At 39.0% G+C, this 15570-nt stretch overlaps 1 protein-coding gene across 1 annotated transcript in view; it reads left to right on the top strand.

The window, feature by feature from the left end:
- The window catches only part of sorl1 (sortilin-related receptor, L(DLR class) A repeats containing), a 143910-nt gene that overhangs the window by 78771 nt on the left and 49569 nt on the right, over positions 1-15570 (top strand). The window contains exons 7-10 of the mRNA XM_084716829.1: positions 900-1001; positions 2281-2450; positions 7765-7957; positions 9639-9756. Coding sequence (XP_084572955.1) covers positions 900-1001; positions 2281-2450; positions 7765-7957; positions 9639-9756 — 583 coding nt within the window. The remainder of the gene's footprint in view (positions 1-899; positions 1002-2280; positions 2451-7764; positions 7958-9638; positions 9757-15570) is intronic.

Here is a 15570-nt window from a genome sequence, read left to right as displayed (position 1 = left end):
TTTGAGAACCGTCCCTTTAATAAATATAACTGTGAACTCTCTCGATCAGGGACATGTCCATGGCAGGTTTCCTGTGATACAGATTCCCACACAGTAAACGCATCATGTCATCAGTGTACATGTGTATGCTGGGTAGCTCATTTGTTATCGTTCAAATGAAAATCTGGAGTAACCCTCCAGGATTCTGATCAGAAGATGTGACACACACACACACAGAGAAATGAGATATGCTCAAGTCCTCCACTCTGTCTCTTCTGAATGCTTCTAATTCATAAAAGATCAGAGCTGCGCTCCTTCCAGCAGTCAGCCTCGTAATGTATTTGTAATGACAATGAAGACGTGCCCTTGGAGTTTCTCTTTAACTGTCTCACACACAGATTTTTGTACCCCACTGGGAGTCTTTTTAAGTCTGGACGTTTAATGTTTCCTGACTCAGCTGTCGAGCTCTGTGCCACTGGGATATTAAGACAGAAAAACATCATCAGGACAGTCCAGATAACCAAAGTCTCCCCTACTTATCCACAGCCTCTCTGCTCTGGGGACAGCGCTGTCCAGCTTTACTCCCCATGTGACAGCAGTGTCCTCTGTAAAAACGAAATAATCAGGACTTCCAGAGAGACGCAAGATCATGTCTGCTTCATAAATGCCTGTCTAACAACAGAGAAGCTTGAATAAAAGGGGAGGAAAAAAAGGGAGGGGATTTTTGATTTGTGCTAACTAACAGAATTCATCCTTCAGTGACAGATGAAGCCTGTAAGTCATTTCCAAGTTGGAGCTGCAGAGAAACAAAACTTCACAGCGTGTTACTGGCCTGACTGCCTGTGAGATGCTGAAGGCTTTGACATAACTGATGAGCAGTTGAATGAGCTGTGCTGTCTCTGTGTCCTCTGCCTCTCCAGAAACTCTTTGGCAGCCACGAACCTTCATCTGTGCAGCTCTGGGTCTCCTACAACCGCCAGCCAATGAAAGCCGCCCAGTTTATGACTCGACATCCAATCACAGTGAGTCTCTTTAATGTGTACCGCAGCAATAATTCAGGAAATGAAGAACTTCTCAAAGTCTTATCAGTAGACTGAAGGATTAATGGATGTTGAAGGAGGGCTGGGATTTAAAACTCAACACTTTTTCAGAACACACAGAAATGTGTCTGTAGTAACGAAAACTGAGAAGTAGCATCACATTCACATTCATGATCATGTTTGTTCTTTAATCACATTGCTTCTGACATTAAACTGCATGAAGTCAATTCATTGTTTTAGTTAGTTGAGACCATTATTTTTATTCATTTTAGACCAGTATTTTAGTCAATTTAGGCCAGTATTTTTAGTCACTGTATTTTAATGGAAATCTGGGGCCCATCTTTTAAGGGCCAACATTTTCAGAAAAATATATTTTAAAACAAAGATGATTATAATAGCTCATTTTATTGATATGTTATAAGTAGGTATGGTTAGTTTTAGATTTTGAGGGCTTTTAACATAATAAAACAATGTTTAAATTATTTGAATTTTTGTGTCAGGGTATTTTCTGGCACAGGCTAAGTTTAGAAATTATTAAAATTAAAGCAGGCTAAAACATTTCATAAATTACATAATAACACACATATATGTATCTCCTTAATTAATAATATTTGACCAAAATAATGGAATTAGAGTGTTGATATTATTATTATTTTTTTAAATGGATGAATTTGAGTTTAGTTTAGTTATTTCTTTTTTTTACCACAGGTATGTATGTGTGTGTTCTCAAGGTCAACAGTGCCTTCACGCTCAAGATGTCTTTGTTGTTGTTTGTTTTGGGTCCACAGTGTACTGGAGGAGAACTTGCAAAACATGCAGCTGTGTAAGGTGTTAGACCCCAGCGTTAATCTGATTATCACAACTACAGTTCCCAAAATGATCATCAAGTTTATGAGCTAAATTTGGGGATTAATTAGAACATTCTCGAGTCAGACATGAGTCACAGTCACTGTCACCACATCCACAGCTCTGCTTCACTTCTCCCTGTTTCAGTACACTGTGGACTACTTGAAATAAGCAAACTGTATATCAACAGTGCGGTTTCCAGTTCTAAAAATACGTGACACAATCGACTTCCTTATTTTTGTTGGAAGAACCACCTACACCACACGGTGCAGTATACAAGTCCATGTTTCCACTGTGATATCCAGTCTTTTTACTGCGTGTCCAGTCTTTTTATTGCTCAGTCCTCCTCAGTGGAATCAAACTGCAGTTAATTGACATGAAGATGACCTCCTCTCTCTCCCCCTCTTCCTAACAGGAGTACTACATAGCAGATGCATCAGAGGACCAAGTGTTTGTGTGCGTGAACCACCTGAACAACGTCACACACCTGTACATCTCAGACACACAGGGCCTGTCCTTCTCTCTGTCGCTGGAGAACGTTCTGTATTACAGTCCAGAGGGCTCCGGCAGCAACACACTGATCAGGTACCACACACACACAAACACACATTATCTACTATTGTTCAAAAACCTGTCAGGCTGGTTATAAACCAAAGTTTAGCGAAAACTCACCATTATTCCCTACACAGTACATTCTAATATACAACCCTGATTCCAAAAAAGGACACTGGGTAAAAATCAAATAAAAACAGAATGTAGAATGAATGATTTACAAATTCTTCTCAACTATATTTAATTGAATACAAGATATTTAATGTTGAAACTGAACTGAGGACACTACTTCCTGCTCATTCTTGCTTGATATATGATATCCGGGATCTCTGTTGTTGTATTTTGTACATCATAATGCACCACACATTTTCAATAGGACACAGATCTGGACTGCAGGCAGGTCAGTCTAGATCCTGAACTCTTTTACTATGAAGACACAATGCTGGAACACGTGCAGAATGTGTTTTCATTGTCTCGCTGAAATAAGCAGGGAAGTTTCTGGAAAATACGTTGTCTGGATGGCAGCATATGTTGCTCCAAAACCCACAGGTACCTTTAAGCATTGATTGGGCCTTCACAGATGTGACAGTTACCCATGATGCCACGGGCACTAACATACCCCCATACCATCACAGCTGCTGTCTTTTGAAGTTAGCGCTGGTAACAGTCTGGATGGTCCTTTTCCTCTTTAGCCCAGAGGACACAACGTCCATGATTTGTGAAAACAATCTGAAATGTGGACTCATCAGATCACAGCACACTTTTCCACTTTGTGTCAGTCCATCTCAAGATGAGCTCCGGCCCAGAGAAGTCTGCAGCATTTCTAGATGTTGTTGATTTATGTCTTTCTCTTTGCATGGTAGAGTCTTTTCTGGCATTTGTAGATGCAGCAGCAAACTGTGTTTACAGACAACGGTTTTCCAAAGTTTTTCAGAGCCCATGTCGTACCCTTTATACAATAATGTGTAATGTTCCAGACAGATGTTTTTGGAGCAGTCCACAACTTTCTCAGTCTTTTGTTGCCACTATCCAAACTTTTTTGGAAGGTGTTACAGACATCAAATTCAGAATGAGTGTATATTTACAAAAAAACAATAAAGTTTATCAATATGCACTTTAAATATCTTGTCTTTTTCAGTTGAATTCAGTTGAATATGTGTCAAAAAGGATTTGCAAATCATTTTATTCTGTTTTTTATGTGCATTATACAGTGTTCCAACTTTCTACATGGTCATCTTAACAAGTAGCATGTTGTTTTAGGTGGACTTTTTTATTAATTAATGAAATAGAAAAATATATGCTGTAGTTATGCTGTAGGATTCATATTAAGAAACACGCCACTGACGTTGATGAAAAGGTATGGTACAGTCAAACTGACTTGGATTAGGTAGGATTTGTCTGTCTGTAAACGTATCGGCACATTAAACATCAGTGTTTTGGGTTGGTGAAACGTCCCAAACACAGCAAGACAATGAGATAAAATAAGGAAATACAGGCAGAGGGCAAAGTCTCTGCAGATACAGCCACCACCACACACTTGATTGAATGGGATTATATAATATATTGTTTTTTTTTTTTTAGGAAGATGTTGCTGGTTATACCTTTAACATATATGCAGTTGGATACCTATCGTTAGTTAATTTGCTTCTTGTGTCTTTGTTTTTGTTATGACTCATGCCATCAAGCAAATAATGCCTGCATATTAAAGCAAACCCGATGTGTTCCTACAGGACAAATTAAACATAATCTGCAGGCTTGCTGGTGGTTGAGCAGTTCTCCTAGCAACCTGAGGAACTGACAGGAAGACCTCAATGCCTGATAACACTGATAATACAAAGGCTTTGCAAACACAGACAAGTAATGCTTCTTTATCTAATAAAAGACAATCTATTGATCTGATGCTGCAGCACTGTCTGAACTCTGAGCTCCGTATTCATTGTTTTTCTGCTCAGTCTTCTCCATAATCACATCAGGAAGATGTGTGTTGTCTTGGCAGGAGCAGTTACACAGTGTTGGCTCAGGTGTTCGCCTGCCAACGATCATTCTTCCTGTTAATTTGACACTGTGTCTTCTCTTAATGAAATTAGCTGCAGGTCCCTGTGGCTTCTGCTTATGCAAATACACAGCATCCTGTGCTGGACAGGTTGGTTAAAGCGAGCCTGCCACGTGCGTGTCACATGCATGCATCATTTCTGGGTTCAAGCTTCCTGTTTACCTCTCTCTGCTGAGAGAGAAGTTGCCTCATGCAGCTGTAATTTCAAAATGCTGATGCATTTAGTTCCCTCTGTTTGCCCTCCAGTGTTCTCCACCCAAGTGAACAAGAACATGTACAGGGAATATCAGCCATTTTTGAAAAAATCTATGCAAGAAATAAATCAGCAAAATGTTTTTTTTAGTTATATTCAGTCTGGAATAAATTACCACACATTACATCTCTGTGCTAAAAGTGAAGGTTTATAAAGTAAAGCATTGCCTCTCATTTGCTGTTCTGTCAGCATCTCTTCAGCACATTTTCTTAAGAGTTAACCCTGGGGTAACTTAGGTCCCTGGGGTTAAGATAAACCGTAGCCCAAAAAGTTTTCCAGCTTCTGGGTTTACCTCCTGCTGATTCAGTCCACTGAATACTGAACATGCACAGCAGGCCACCCAGGCCTGCAAAGTTCCTGCCTGGCCCATAGACTATTGATTGCTTGTGATGATGTCACAGATTTATAAATTGTGTATTTTAGCTCTAGTTAAATTTTTACAAATAGTTATAATTAATGGATTAAAAAAAATCATCCTAGAAAGAGGCTTAACTGACCTTGTTTGCAGTTCAGGGTGTCCTGTCAACAGTTTTACAGACATCTCTTTAAAATAGGAGGCTTATGGGGGAAAATGCTTTTTGGGTCAGTGGGGAATTTTTCTCTGTAGAACTGTGACTGGCTATTGTGAAAAATTGGCGACAAGGCTGAGCAACAATGCCCTGTGTAGTTCATATAATACATCTTTGAGCTAAGCCCAGGGCTGTATGATTCACACTGCATTTCTGCTAGCTTTGGGTTAAATGGCCATTGGCACAGCAGCTGATGTGAATATTCTTAAAAATGTTCCACCTTTAGCCCTGGGTTTAGTCAGTTTTCAGGGGATAACCCTGCTCCAGACTAAGGGCCAGCAAGTCCTATCCTGGGGCTAACAGCTCCTTAGTTTGGGGCAGTTGCTTTAGCCTGGGGCTAGCAACCCCTTTAGCAGTTCAACTTGTGGTGCTCAAAGTACCAAAAAATACACTTGAAAAACTTAACACCAGTACCTCAGAAATCATGACCTGGTTACCGAAGATCCACAGACCTTGTTGTGAACACTCATGTAGGATGATGCGTGGTTGATTCTACTGCAGAGAGAAAGTAGTTCCTACATGAAACTGCTCACAACCAAAGCCTGTGGATTATCTTAAGTAACTGGGTCACGATTGCTGTTCAGTCTTTTAAAGTTATTTTTTGGTGCTTTGGGCACCACAAGCTGAATACCATTCTATTCTATAGATAGCAGACATCTCTATGACCATATCTGTCTAGATGGATAAATAGCACTACAGGCCAGAGGAAAAATATGAATTTTGGATTTTGGGGTGAACTGTCCTTTTGAGAGACATCATCCACATCATTATGATGACTGTGTGAAAGACAACAACAACAACAACAAACAAAAAAAACTGTCAGCAGCTTTTTTCTCATGTTTCTTTCCAGAGAATGTGTAACATTTTGAAAAACATTGTATTTTATGTCTGCACCTGCCAGTGGTGCATTAGATTAGATTACACACAGAAAACAATATAGATGCTACATTCGCAGTGCACAACAAATAAATAATACCACCAAAAGCCATTTGAGACATGAAGTACAGTTCTGGACCAAGGCCACTCTGACAGCTGCTGGAACAGGAGACCTTCTGAGACGTTCAGTTGAACATTCAGCCACTAGTGATGCCTGAGTCCATTAAAAACACTGTGCCTATAAACAACAGAACTGATTCTAGTTTGGTCCTTGTTCTTTTCTCTAAAGTGACCTTAGGTGAGTCTGGAGTAATGCCTATTACAGCACCAGCCATCATGATAAGAGAAGGCATAATAACTTTAATGTTATTTCACTACAGAAGTACCTTGATGATTTCTGCAATAAGCTGGAAAAAATATGGACATGTTTCAGTATCTGCATCGCATCTGTAATAGGCAAAAATTAGTTGGAAAATACTGGATATTGGCTAAACTCCAGTATTGTGCGTCCCTACAGTGATTTGATACCATATATTCCATAGATTAGGTGAACAATTTAACTATTTCTGACAAACCCAACCCTATATACACAGGAAAGCCATACATCTCCTGAATGACCCAGGTCTGTGGTTGTGACATTTTATCAGGCTGAGTCATTTTTAAAGCCCGAATGATATATTGGCCTGAGACTGGCCTGATATGGGCCTATAGAGGAAATATCATGTTTCCTGATATGCACTGATATAAGAACTTTTTACAGAACATATAGAAAATGCTGCCTGAGGTGATTTAGATTTAGCACAGTTAACATTAATGAGGACAGGAGGAGCTCACTGGCAACTGTAAAAACTGAGAAGCTTCATGTTTTACAATCTGCCACTAATTTTGTACAATGCTGATGTTTATTTAGCTATTTATTTTATTTATTCTTTTTGTTCTCATTGAACCTTTCTGCAGTTGTTCAGCTAATATGTTAAATTATTTAACACGTTAAATAAAATATCTAATATTCTATAATAAAAGTTTTTGTTAAGAAGCCTTTTGAGTATCTTTACATGGTCATATTGGTGTGTAATTTAATAGAAAAGGCAATCTGTGAATATTTTTCAGTTTTATCAGTCTCTAGTGACTTTAGACTAGAGCCTGACCAGGACTTGGTCTTAGTGAGGTGAAAAGGCTACTTTGGGGACTGATATAAAGACATAAATACAACAGGGCTTGTTGAAGTCTCATTGAGACACTGAGTTTCATCTTTCCAGTCACACCCATGTGATGCAATTCAAATACTGTTTGGGAACCTCAGTATGCAAAAATATTCAAACAGAATAAGGGAAAATAACACATTTATACTGCCCAAAACTGAAAATGGCTATGCCAGTTTTTACTTTCAAGCAATATTAATCTGATATCAGTGGATGCCTTAGATAGTCTAGTTTCATATGAGTCTGTTACAGCCTCCGAAAGTCAGTTATGTTGGCCAGGGACATCCACGGGCATCCTGGTAGACTTTAAGAAGTTAAGCAAAAGATTCTTGAGTGTTCTTCCTGATCCTCATGATGACGATGATGAGGATGATGATGATGTATCCCGTTTCAGGTACTTTGCCAACGAGCCTTTCGCAGACCTGCACCGTGTGGAGGGGCTGCGAGGAGTCTTCATCGCCACGCTCATCAACGGCTCGGTCAGCGAAGACAACATGCGGTCAGTCATCACTTTCGACAAGGGAGGGACGTGGGAGCTGCTTCAGCCGCCCGCTGCCGACAGCCTGGGAGGAACCGTAGACTGCCAGGTACCCCCACAAACCCCGTCTTTGACTTTTTTTCACCAACATCAACAAATTGTTTCCTTGTTCTCATCCATTGTTTTTATGGTGAATGTGATTATGACTGATATTTGATTGTTTTGTTTAGCCTGTAGCACAGAGTTTTGCTCAGGTTCATGTGTGTCACCACAGAGAGTACATGACCTCTGCTTCCAAACGATGGATTTATACTAGTGCTGACATGATTCATGGATTAGTCAGTTGAAAGAAAATTAGTTGGCAATAATTCTGATGACTGATTAATAGTTCTAGACTCTGGAGTTCAGAGGTTCACTGTATATCGTCTGGTTTTTGTAGTTTGATTAATCACAAATCACTTGACAACCACTAATCTAATATTGTGCAGATGATGATGACTGTATTGTCTGTACTGCAGCCTTATTGGCTGTCAAGATGGCTGCTGCTTAAGGCTTAAGGGGAGCTGTTTCTATTGACTCTGCTATCACTTCAGTGTTAAATTAACTCAATGATAAATTTTCTCTGAAGAAGAACGAATAACTACCTCAATAAGAAAGCTGTGTTTGCTGTACTTCTGACAGTATTTGGTTTAATTTACCAGCTACGATACATCACAAGTTACGGCACTCTGATTGGTTGTAAGTATATCCACTTGCATCCAGAGGCATTTTGGTCTGCACTCACCCCTTGGAACTGAGAGTGCTGGCTAATTATTCACATCTAAATCATTAAATTGTAGACTTAAGTGATTGCAGAAGATTTTTTTCTTTGATATTTTCTATTGAAAGTCTTTTGATAATGACTAATGGTAAAGCTCATTAAAGCAGAATATCAGACTTAAATGTAAGTATTACAAACTTACTCCTGTTGGTAGTTGACAGCAGGAAAGAAGTGATTCATTCCAATGCTTTACTGTCAGTAATTAACAGCAGTTAGAATTGTTTCCACTCTTAGAACCTTTATCTTTGATTAATGTCTCTTTTCGAGTAGAAGCGTAATATTTTTTTTTTTCTTTTAACAACCTAACAGAGTAGCTGACCATAAGAACAATGATGATTCATCATCACAGAGCTGCAGGGCTCACTGAGGTGTGGCTGTGTAGCTGACTCTGTTTGAGTGAGGGCAAAACAGTAATTTCAATTTTAATAGTTTTGTATACAGACTTTTATATAAATTGTGATTTAGTGAACATGTGCAGATCTAATTTGGGGCTTGGTTGGGAACCAGTGCTTTACAGTATGAAGGACAGGACCAAATCTCAATCATGTTGCAGGCACTTGGAATTTCATTTGTACTAAATCAGATGAATTAGTCCACTATAGTCCAGGTGACATGTGAAAGTAATGATCACTTTTTCATAAAAGCATGAAACGTGTACATTTTGGAGCCCTGAACATTTTCAGAAATTGACCCACAGAAGATATGATGCAAAATGCATAATTCAGCTATGGTGGAAAGTAAAATTGCTGCCATGTCGCCACAAGCGTTTTTGCTTCATTTCTGAAAATTTGGCACGTATCACCTGAACTAACATGCTGACAAACCACCATTGACTAAAGACTTTCTGTTCTATCACTCACTTTCTCTGTTCAGCAGTTTGCCTAAAGTCTCCTGAAACTGTGTGTTGAAGCAGAAAGAAGAGTACTGAAACCAATTAAACAACATAATCTGACTCCGCTCTCCCTTTCAGCTCAGTAAAGGTTGCTCTCTGCACCTGGCCCAGCGCTGGAGCCAGCTGTTCAACATCCAGCTGAGGAGGATGCCCATTCTGTCCAAGGACTCTGCTCCAGGACTCATCATGGCCACAGGTGGGACAACAAACGGCGACATCCCCGATAAAAGGCCGTAATTTCAAGAATGTCAAAGTGTTGAAAAATCCAGCTGACATTTATGTGAATGAGTCGAGGTTATGAGCACCAGACTACCTCATTTTAACTTCCATGTGTGGCAGTTAAAGGCTCAGTCTGCATGTTTTTGGACACCATAAGCAGAAATTTAGTAGTTTGGGAGTGTCTTTAAAACTTTTTCATCTGTCATTGCGTTTTAATCCACCCTGAAGCAGTTGAGTCTGGTTCCTACACTGTGTGATGGACAGAAAAACAATCTTTTCTAAAACGTGTCAGTAATTTTGGCAGGAGTGTGTGTACGAGTCTCTCTTAGTCAAGACAGATGAAGAGACTTTGGGTGCCATCTGTCTGACGATGATCTCACTGACAGAGCCGGAGCCACCGGGGCATGTGCTATTTATCAGCAACTTCCTCTTGTTCTGATGACAGCGATAAGCTCATCCTACACAGGAAACCTACAAGTCTCCCTCTGTGGTGACTGAGCTGCTTTTCTGTTTTTCTTAGCATGGTAAATATCAACTTCCTGTATTGCATTAGATACAGGAAATATGGTTGCACCCTGCAGAAGGTGTTAGAAACTTTCTGTTTAGTGTGTCAGTGTTTTGAAGTCGTGTTAATTTAGTCCTTTTTTTTTATTATTTAGGCTTAATCCTGTGTCCTTGTTAGTTTTTATTATTTTTAACCAACCCCATCCAGTGTTATGATTGAAAGACTGGACATATTAGTATTACCTTATACAAAGAAAACTATTTTAGAGTCAACCAAAGAAAGAAAATGAAAAGAAAGAAAGAAATTCTACCTTCTCTTCAACCAATCAATTGGTCTATTACACAACTAAAAGACAGCATGTTATTTCTAGATAAATTAAATCAGCCACAGGCAGCCTAAATGGATGCTAATCAAAGTTACACAATGTTGCCAAGCAAATATATTCCTGCAATTTAACCATTTCTTTTTCACAGATAGATATATTTTTACCTTCAGTGCATGTCTTTCAAGTAAATTTACATACAGCAACAACACACACACACCGGAGACATGGATCACAGAGCAGAACAAACCACAGCAAAGCCAAGCTCGGTTACTTGCATCTGACCTACTTTTCTTGTTTCTTATTTGCTTCAAATGAGGCTTGGAATTCACAGTTTTTCTTGACTGTCCCCCAGTATTACAATATTAGTCCAGCATTGACCCAGCTTGTGGGAATCGCAACGTTAGCAACATGATAACGCCAAATTCAACAGGATAACCTACAAAATAAACAGTAAAACAACATAAACCATAGAGCTTTCATGTCTGAAGTCGGCTCACAGACGGCTGGTATCGATCCATCACGGAGCCTGAACTATTACCAGCCAACCATCCTCGAGAAATCAGTGCAGAGTAAAATCCACACACATTTTGTCATCAGAAATAAACTTTTCATCCTCTGAGTTCTGGGGCTGAGGGCTGATGTAGTGATTTGTGTTGGTCCTTTGACACTGTTTCAATTAGCTTAGAGCTGAGAAAAAATGATTAAGAAGTGCTTTTCTTCTTAATAAAATAACGCCAGCCACTGTTCAACCAATGAAAATTTGTTTTGGCAAGAGCATATTGACCAGCAGACCAGAAGATGTCAGCCCTCCTATTTTAGACTAGTTTTAGTCAAAAAAACTATGGATATTTTAGTCTCTTTTAGTCATTAGATTATGTTCAACATTTCAGTCAGTCTAGCCCAGCCAAACATTTTTTTTCATACAAGATTTTGTCTTATCATTATCTGATGGAAAAACGACTAATCTGGCACCACCACCTTACTATTTGGCTTAATATATGTTGAACAAACAGCCTAATGTTGAGTTAATCTTCCTTGGTTTCTTTATGCTGTGCCTGAATGTGTCTCTTCAGGTTTGTGTTATTCTTTCCAGCTACTTTATGGCTACATTGTTTCTGTTCTGATAAAGAAATGTTTCTTTTCTCAGCCTCATTGTAACAAAAATAGGCCCAAATATCACATTATTTCTTTCTTCCAAACAACTTTAATTTGCTTTCTAATAATAGTTGATCTAAGTTCCTCCATGTCCTGACTGTGCATGTTGTGTGCTGCTGCTGTAGTCCTGATGTTACACACACTAGGGTTCCACCTTTTCCTGAGTTTCAGCGGGGAGCTGTGTGCGAACGGGCGAGTTATAAACATTCACTTCATCCAAAAAAAATAAATAAATAAATAAATAAGCTCACAGTTTCAAGAAATGAAACATTCTCATACCTATTTTCCTTATCAAGCAGAAAACTACATCTGTATATCTCACCTCAGTTTGATAAAAACCAAACTGAGACAAGCTTAACTGGCTCATTAACTCCTCTCCTCATTCAAACTCACCAGTAAGGCATGTGAAACTCACCAAAACCACCTTTGTTAGTCTTTCCCATCACCAATTCTTGTCCTTAATTCTCCGCCTTAGATGTGAAAAGAGCTGGGCTCTACAGGCTGTTCACCCCTCATTCCTCACCCGGCTCAGAGCACTTGGCTGAGTGGGTGTGTACTGTGCTGCTGGAGCTTTCACTCTGCAGAGCATTACCTTAACAAAATAAAATGACAAATATCACTCCAAAAACTCGCCCCCCCTAAAAAGCATCTGGTGATGGATAGGCAGTAGGTGTTATATTTGTCCAACTGCCCAACTCTAACATGCACTCGCACTACAAAACACTAGAAAATGACATTTTAGTCTGGTCTTTTTTCATCATTAATATTGCGTATTGATTTAGTCACAGTTGAAGAAGCATGTGTTATTAACCACCCAGCCAGATTTGAATGACTAAAATCTGTTAAGTATATAAAATTAGATCTCAGAATCATGAAAGATGAGCAGTTTTCTCTGCTTTGATATACTGGGGGGGGGGGTGTCCACTCTGCTGTCTCATTGTCAAACACCACTATGACCTCAAAACAACCTGAAACATGGACACTGTGTCTCGTGACTCTGTCTAGCAGTTTTATTGGTCATGTCCAGATATGTTTGAGCCACCAGAGCCAGAGGACAGTGACAGAGTGGTATATTTTTTTCTTCTGTGTTGAGTTGTAAGAACTGAAGTGAGCTGAAGTGAACAGCAGGGCAGGTAGGTATGTTTGTAACTGACCGTTAGGGTGGTTGAGGGGAGGGAGTGTTTCGGGACCATGTCTCCAGCACGTCACCAAGCCATGTTTTAGCCCCCCCCCCCCCCGAACCCAAAAAAAAGTCCTGAATACAGAAATTGTGTACAACAGTTTAACTGTCTCGCTCCACAATTCAGTATTACATCGTTCTCAGTATTTTCACGTTTTCAGCAACTATGTTCTAACATATATAATGTGTTTAGAAGAAAAAACTCTCTTTTTTTCCTTTACACAGACTTCAATAAGTATTTTTGTTTGTTTGCAATCGCTCTCTAAACCTCTAAAAATCAAAATAAAAAGTCCCAAGTAATGGCAGGGCTGATTTCAACATGTTGCAGACAGATGAATTCCTCCGAGTGAAGTGGGTTGAATTTCTCTGCCTCGCCGCTGAAGCAGAGTTTGTGCCTGTGGTTCAGTTTGAAGCCTCTCCACAGCTGGTGAAAAGCATTGATTTGGTGATACTCTCTGGTGTCTAGGAGACTGCTTCCCCTGCATCCAACCAGTCCCTCTAATTAAATTCTTATTAGATAATGGGCATGGAGAGAGAGAGGGTGGGGGGGGTGAGAGAGGGGAGGGAGGACTGGCAATCGACGGCACCATTTGCTTCGTTATCGCTCTCAAACAGATGGGCTAATTACTGCTGCAGCACCCAGCGGGCACTCAGCGGGTCAAACACACTCATGAATACAGGCTGGCATATACATGCACACCCTGCACAGACATGTTTACACACAGCACAGCCTGAATGAACTGCTCATATATTCCTCTACACATATGACCAATACATCCTTTGGGATTACACTGACGAGTACATGTCATTCCAGTGTGCCATGCAGAACCTATAGATCAACAAATACAAGATTATTTATCATTCCAACTATAACAAAGTACAGCTGAAGTGAAATATAGTTTCTCTTAGGACTAGCATAGTGAACCAGACAAAAACAACTACAAAAAGAAGAGAAAATCAGATAAAACAACAACTTCGCAACAAAAGAACATAAGAAAAAACAACACTAACAAAAGTTTTCAATATAAAGATATGATGTGAGTTTACAAGAACGTATCAACACTATGTTCATTTCTTACTTTTTTCTTTTTGTCATCATTATTATGCTCATTATTTCGTCTAATTTTCAGAGATATTACAGTTCATAAGACATTACAATGTATTTGCAAGGCTTATAAAAACTCTTGATAAATGTTTATAATCATGCATGACAACTTAAAACAAGGTTTATAAAATATTATAAGTGGTGGATATAATGTATTTTAAGTTCAGCCTTTATAATGCTTTATAGCTGCATGCTTAAGTAACAACTTGTGTCTTAAACAATGTTTCTTTATAACTTTAACCAGTAATGAACTCACAGAGAACGTCTATAATCTATCATAGCAGATTATTAATGCTAAATTTTTGAAAGGGACTAATGTCTTTTAAACACCATACAATTGCTAATAACCTTATATAGTGCTGTCATTTCACTTAAAACTCACACATTCATGCTATAGTGTAATATCGATGTTTATGAGTCATTATTCCCTTTTGGAAAGGTAAAATTTATAATCTGCTATGATGCATTAGAACAGTTCTCCATGGGTCTTTCTAACTGGCTAAACATATGGTAGTTATAACATGCTGTGTAACCCAGGACTCAGATTCTTCTTTTAAACACTGTTGTCACTTTGGCATGGAGCTATAAAGCATAATGAATGCTGGACTAATACATTATGTCCACCTGTTATAGTACTTTATAACCGTTAATATACATTGTCGTGCATGATTATAAACATTTAGAAAGAGTTTTCTTAAAGCAGCAATATGTAGCAATTGCATGTGCAAAAATGAGTACATCAGTCGAAATAGCAAGTTGTACCCCTCCACCCCCTCCTCCTCCTGGAGGAAGCTCAGGCAGGCTGCAGGAACACTGCAGGAATGCAAGACGCGCACAAAATCCTAAACTGATAATAACAAGTGAGGACGAGTCCTCCACTATAATTTGATCAGTCTGTTAGTTGTTTCTTAATGTAAAGTTAAATCTGTTATCATGAAAACAAAAGCTCACTACTTTGAAAATACACACTTGGGACTGTGAGTTAAGTAGCTGTCTGTCTCACTGCCTGCCAAACTCCATTAAGGTATTGCTCAGTTTAACCGTGATAAACATCTACAGCTTCTAAAAGATTGTTATTGATTTCTTATGACTCATAAACAGACACTAAGTCATTTGGAGAACGTTCTGCATTAATTTGAACTCTGCCCAGTGTAGAAATTTGAAAGGGGGACACTGCAACTGTATTTCAACATATTTCCTTGATCTCTGATGACATACTGGTCATTTTTTAAAATATATTTTACAGTAGATACGGTACAGATTTATCCTTTAAGGTTATTTGTTTTTGTGTTTTAGTCTTTATTTGATAGGACAGCTTTAGACAGACAGGAAACTCAGGGGGAGAGAGGGGGTAAGACATACAGCAAATGCATTATAATGTAGCTTATGGCCACTGAAACACTCACGCACATCATCAGATTGCACAAGTTTAACAGTATTGCATTCTGGCTGAACACTTTTGCTATCAGCAGTCGCAGTCCAAAAATATGCGTGCCTATCTTTAAAGAGAAACTTCACACC

Source organism: Lutjanus erythropterus, chromosome 4 (genome assembly GCF_056507025.1).
Source record: "Lutjanus erythropterus isolate fLutEry1 chromosome 4, fLutEry1.hap2, whole genome shotgun sequence".
Taxonomy (NCBI): Eukaryota; Metazoa; Chordata; class Actinopteri; order Lutjaniformes; family Lutjanidae; genus Lutjanus; species Lutjanus erythropterus.
This window is presented reverse-complemented; position numbering and strand designations above follow the sequence as displayed.